The sequence below is a fragment of the Eurypyga helias genome, unplaced genomic scaffold (genome assembly GCF_000690775.1).
Source record: "Eurypyga helias isolate BGI_N326 unplaced genomic scaffold, ASM69077v1 scaffold12863, whole genome shotgun sequence".
NCBI lineage: Eukaryota > Metazoa > Chordata > Aves > Eurypygiformes > Eurypygidae > Eurypyga > Eurypyga helias.
The window spans coordinates 70,562-77,162 of record NW_010241918.1 but is presented as its reverse complement, the minus strand read 5'-3'; the positions used below and the strand labels follow the sequence as shown (position 1 = coordinate 77,162).

At 34.7% G+C, this 6,601-nt stretch overlaps 1 protein-coding gene across 1 annotated transcript; it reads right to left on the bottom strand.

Annotated features, from left to right (window-relative positions):
- Window positions 1-1,109: 1,109 nt before the first annotated feature.
- Window positions 1,110-5,710, bottom strand: LOC104507576 (insulin-like growth factor I; the record flags this gene model as incomplete). Its single annotated transcript, XM_010148904.1, has 2 exons — window positions 5,411-5,710; window positions 1,110-1,309 (listed from the first exon to the last, which is right to left on the bottom strand). Coding segments are annotated over exons 1-2 (263 nt in total), but the record flags the coding sequence as incomplete, so codon positions are not given.
- Between the last annotated feature and the right edge of the window lie 891 nt (window positions 5,711-6,601).

Sequence of the window (6,601 nt, the reverse complement as noted above, 5' to 3'; positions counted from 1 at the left end):
CCAAACAAACAAACAAAAAACCCCAACCAAACCCAAACAAACAAAAAACCACAACCCCCCCAAAAACCCCAACCCTCTTCAGGTCATTTTTTTGTAGAATAACCACACCATATTTCCTTTTCTTGGTTATATCCTTGTTTGGAAAGGTAACTGAAGCCCTAAGGAGAAGTAACTTCAGACAAGAATTTCAGGCAAGCATGTGTTCTTATTAAAAGTAAACACTAGATTCAGAGGCTTTAAAAGCACAAATTCTTGCATGTTTTGAATAAATATATCAACTAATTACTGAATGCATTCAGAATTAATATATTCCTAGCTAAAAGTTTCATTAAATTTACATTATTTGAGTAGCAAATAGTTGAAAATTAGAAATAGATTTCTATTATTTATAAATTGTGTATTTATTGATCTTGACAGCAATTGAAGATGATACTAAGATAAAAAAAAAAGATATCTAGCCTCTCCAGCTTGCACAATCTAAAACACAGCAAAGGAAAAACATTGTGATGTTCCGTTCCAAAGTCTTGCTCCAAAAATTGTTTTGAGTACTAATATATTCACACTATTGCACATGATTTTGTCTGTACTGGTGTTAATCTTTATTATCTCAGCGCGCATGAATTTTCCTTCACCTGTATTTAACCGATGAAGTATGTGGATACTTGGATGTGGTAACTTTCTTCTTGCTGCCTTCCAGCTTTTCCTGTTTTTCAAACCAGATGTTGAAGCTTACTGTGTTTTTAATATGATACAATGTGTACTTAAACTGTTTACAAGTAGTGTGACATAGCAGGTACATGTAGTTCTTCCTCAAGAATATCTTGAGCCTAGTATGTGCTTTCCTTCTTTTGATTTCAGTGTCAGGTCAGCAGAAAGCAGTAATACAGCAGGTGGAATAGCAGCAGCTGGAAAGTGGTTAAACATAATTACATGTCTGGAAAGGAAAATTTCCCAGAAACTCAGAGAGGCTGAACACAGCCTCTTTACTGAGACTTCCTGGTCAGTGAAGGCTTGGGCATCTCCAAGATAGAGGATACTGGTCATACTTTGAAGCCTGGTTTGATGACTTCTAAGCTTGCTTAGAGCAGTTGCAAATGCCAATGGCTTACCTGGAAAAGTTTCGCAGTTTAATAAAACAAAGGGTTGACTTACTGAAGTAAAAGCCTCTGTCTCCACACACGAACTGAAGAGCATCAACCAGCTCAGCACCACAGAGTGTTTCTGGGCCAGCAGCAGCAGAACTGGTTAAGGTAAGCACACACAGGCCAAGGTAGAAGAAATGAATGTAGGACACAGTGTGCATCTTCACCTGCCAAGGAAACAAAAGCACTGTCATAATTTCCCAACAGAGTCCTAAAGAAAAAGACTCTTGCACCCTTGAGAGTTCAGAATGCATATGTATTGTAATTTGTTAGGCAATAAACACAGTATCAGGAAACGTCTAATCATAATTTTGAAACTGTCTACGTATTCCAGTCCATGTATTTTGTGAACTGATTAGTTCATCTAATCAGTTCACAAAATACAGACAAACTAGGTGAACATTTTTAGCTCACATTCACACGTAGTTAGAGAACCTTGTTGTAATTGTGATTTGTGGTTGCTCCTGCAAAAGGAGGATATGAAGAGTGCAATAGACAGACAAAGGGAAGCCCAGAATAATTAGAGTAAGGAACACTAGACAATTTATATCATTTTGTCTGAGGCCACATAGGCTAAGACGGAATATGACGGTTGTCTTCCAGTGTAGTCTGGGAGATGGAGATGACATACAACAGAGAAGAGCTATTTAGACTAAAGAACAGCACTGGCACAGGAATAAATGTCTGTACGCTGGATAGAAGGAAATTTGGCCCAGTAGGCAAGAAGTTCATAATTAGTACTCCATGGTTCTCCAGCCACCTTAAAAAGGGAAATAAAAGGATAAAACAAAAGAAGTTTCAAAGTAGAGCTTGCCAAAGTTACAGAGGAGTTTGATGTGGGACCTTCCATAGGGGGGGACTGCAGTCAGTGATTCTTGCAGTCCTCTTACTAGCAAGTTAACATTTAGAAGTATTCAAAAAATTAAGAGGTGCACTAGTGGGAGTGTTAAGGATTTGTATTTTTACTTGATGGAAGCAGCTATACTTCCACTGGCCTCCATTATATCCTTTTAGTCTGGTTTGGCTACGAGGTACACACGAAAGTGACTGTCCTTTTATTATTTACATTTGGTTATGAACTATCTTTTTCCTGGACTTATGAATGAAAAATGTCAGTCCTCAATGGGTGTAAATTTGCACCATTCCATATACCCACCTCCTTTTGTATCAATTTAGATCAATCATAGATCTTACACAAGTGAAAGAAAATAGCATCAGGGGTTTTTCAAATACTAGGAAAAATTATCTATATTTAATAGCAGGACAGTGAAGAATGTGCTTAAAGCTGAACTGATTTAGATCATTTGCCAAAAATCCTGGTTTTGAAAGGTGTAAATCTGCATTTATTTTCATTCTCTTTCAAGGTTAATATTAGCATCACAGTCAGGTAAGACATTACAAACTTTTCTTGCCCATACAGTTAACCTTGGCTTAAAACTGCCTTTTATTAACAGACCACTGGAAAGTGTTTGGAGTAAAATGATTCATCTTCCCTAAAGTTTCTTTCAGGGTTTCAGGCACCATTTAATCTTATTTTTTTCACTGAACTTTTGAAAATCTGATTACATTATCTATTGTCTGCTCATATGGGATCTGATCCAGGGCGGTAGTGAGCCTTCTCTCATCAATATTTTTCAAAGAATTCTTATTTTCCTGGCCAAGGGTCTTAACACCTTGCTGGTTGAGTCCAGATCAGATTAGAAATGAATGATAATAACACAAGGCATTATTTCCTGTAATTATTCCACATCTTAATGTCATCAATTTCTTTTTCCCTCACCATAGTTTTGTATTTCTAAGATGCACCTGCAGTTTAAGATTGTTCCCAGTTCTGAGAAGGTGAAGCAAAAAACTTTTTAGCACAGCACCTCAGAAGGCTGAAAGATATTACCAGTACAAGAACATCATGTGTTTAACAGTTCATTATTCTATCACATTTGGGTCAAAAATAAACATAAATCTTAGCCATTTAACAATTCTGTATTTTTCAAGACTTTCAGCTGGGTTGCATTTTAAGATAAGCATCAGCACTGAACTACAACAAAACAGATTATCTACTGGTTTTCCTTCAGTGCAAGCCAAAAAGGCTGCACAGTTTAAACCACAGAGAATTTAAAACTTTATCTCCAAATTTAAAAACAGTTAAGAACTTTAAACAAGTAAAAACTTTGGGGAATAGAAAACAGACTCACATTTTTCTAGGGCTCAATCAATAATCTGTTAAATTAAGTGCTGTTTCATCAAAATGAATTCCAAAACATAGTTTAGAACTTCAACTTTACTTCATCACGTTAATTAAACATAACATTAGTTGATTCAATATGTTTGTGATAAAATCAAAATTCCCATTTATGTCTGAGGGGAATATTCTTAAGAAAATACAAAGTTGTAATCCAATATTCCTTCAGGTTCTTTACAAACAGGCAGGGTGCTTGCAGTATTCCCAGTCTGACTAGAAAGTTGAGAGTTTAAAAGAAAATGCATTGGCATGTGGGTGGGGTTTATTGAAGCATCTAATTGCATTTGGAAATTGAATACACGTTCAGGATGAGCCTGGTTAAGCACTTCTTTTAGTTGCATAGAATGACTGACCATATTTTCACAGCTGGAATTTCCTCTTTTTTCAGTAAAATAACCAGCTTTTGCTGCATTCCTCTTTTAATAGTCCAGAAGAGTGGCACCACAGAGGAATGTCATATATGAACAGTCTACATCTCTCTTACTTCTTAATTCTTCTATGTAAGTCGTCTTTGTCTCACAAATGATCAGTTGGCACAAGTTATGCATAAGAATTCTTCACATGCTTGGTAGAACATCTACAATAATTATAAATATTTTGAAGGAGGGCAATGTTTTTATTAGTAGTATATACTATAGAAACAAAAAATCAAGAGTTATAATCAAAATTACATATGGCTACAGAGCTGTTGGACCTGATTACCAAGCCATAGTAGAAGTATGTAATTAGTATGTAGTAAAAGTATTCATTAGTAATTATTATATAAATATAGCAAATATACTCTAGAATGGATCAAGGTTTAAATAATGCTAACTTTGAATAAAAATCTGGGCTACATCCTAACCTAAATCAATATGTTCCATTGATTCCAAGGAAACTTGGCAGGATGTACCAGTTGAGGAACTAGCACATTACTTTTATTCCTCTTAGTGCCTTGCTCAATACTTGAAAAAAAAATCAGCTTTCAGGTATATTGGAAGGGATGCCCATTTATACATTAAGAGAATTGTTTCATCCATTGCAATTACAGACCTTCACTTTTGAATCACATTAAGGAATAAGTGTTTCTTAAGGGTAAGACACACTAAAAAATAATTAGGCCCTGAACAATTAGAACAGGAGAATTTTGTAAACAGCCTAAGTGTCCTTGCAAAATATTAAAGCAAAAAACTTCTTGAATAATATAAATTTGCTGATAATGGAAAGTTGAACTAAGGCCAATTGACAGAAACAGAGGTCAATGCACCCACTGAAGCCAAATTTACTTAAAGACAGTTTATATTAATGTGTAGAAATTATAGGGTCATAACATGAAACTTCACATGCAAACTTTCCTGAAACAGACCTCACTGCAAGGGAAAACTTGGAGATGAACATGTAGGGGAATTTCCATTTTCTTTATGTACAACTGCTTAAGCTATACAAATATGCAAGGTCAGCAAGAGTCGCAGCTGGTTTCTAACGTAGAAAACAAACTGAACTTCACATTTACTTTTAATTTATGAAAGCAAAAAGCAAGTAAATCTTACAGTGCTGCCAGAAAATTGCTGCAGTGACAACATCCCTTAAAAGTTTCCCTGTGAAAGCACGAACATTTTATCTATAATTGTGTATAATAAAACTACAGAAACTTAACATGTGAATAATACCTTTTCTCCTGTAAAATCCTGCACCTGCAGAAAATAGCTAAAAGTTCTTCTTTTCAGAAGCATTAATTAACAATATAGACAGTGATGTAATTGGACCCTTTAATAATGACATAACTGAAATATTGCAAAGTTCTCTGAATACAAGTGAAATTTAAAACATAGATCTGCAATAGTTTACCCTTACAGTTATCTATGTAATTGCAACTATTACATACAGCCATTTTCCAGATCACATAAAATTGCATGTTCAGCAATTTATAAATAATTCTCAGTTCTAAAATCATGTTATTGAAAAGTGCACAATAGTCTTCAAACCAGAAGCAGACAATACACAGTAAAATCAAACTAAGAAATTATTTGAAATAGTAATAAAGATTTACCTTCAAGAAATCACAAAAGCAGCACTTAACTAATTGTGTTGAAAGACTGTTGATTTTTTCCATTGCTTCTTAAAAGTGCAAAGTCTGGAAATGAATTTGTTAGCAGTAATGATGAGAAAAAAAGAAATCCAGAGAGATGTGAGATGTTGAGAGCAATGTCACATTTCAATATTGAGGACTTTATTCCATTGCGCAGGCTCTATCTGCTCTGATTTTAGCAGTGACAGTGAGATTTAGCAAACAGAAGAGGGATTTAGAGAAAATCCTCACATTTATCTACATTACACAGACACTGTAGACAGGAAACAGCTGGGGGAGCATTTGCCTTCTCTCTCTCTCCCTCTTCTGGCAAAGTTACCGAGTAAGGACTTTTTTGGGCATGGTGACAAATAACATCATACCTTTGCATTTTAAAACTAGAGCACAGAAGCATATTTTTTTCCCTTTAAAAGAATGTGAATTAGTGACTGAGGGGTTAGCAGAAAAAAAAAGCTTGTGCTGCCATGAAAAATAAGAAAATGTATTCTGGTTAACTTTCAGATAGCTATTTGTATTTATGGTTGTGTGTGTCTGAATTTCAAATATATAAAAACTTAAATGCATAAGTGCATTTTCGTTATACATGCATGCCTTAGTATATATGTACACATTTTATTTATGCATAGAAGCACAGGTATTCTATTTATATTGTATAGAAAGACAGGCAGTCAGTGATCTACTTTTTTCTTAATGCATCTTTACATTATTAAACTTGGCATGCCTGTATGCTGAATAACAATTAAAACCTCCAACTCTCTGTGCTATTAACCCTAAAATAGATGTTTGTAATTTACTGAAAATAACAGAATTGTTGAGCATTACGTGTAACTAGGGCAAAATATCTTTTTGTCTTTTAGCAACCACACAGAAGTCATATCGTTTCCTAGAATTTACAGTACTATGAATACAGTAACCCAAGTAGCCCCATTTGGGGGGCTTCCATGACATTTATCTTAAATGTGCTCTTGTAATTATAAAGTGATTTTCCTCCTTTTTAGTAGTAGTCTTCATAATTACTTTCAATAACAATTTAAATGACACTGGGAAAGAGAGAATTGAACTTTGTTAGTTCTGCAATACCTAACTTTTGCCTTTTTATTTTTCCTCAATTATGAGTATATTATAAATAACACCAGCTGGCCAGCAACGTGC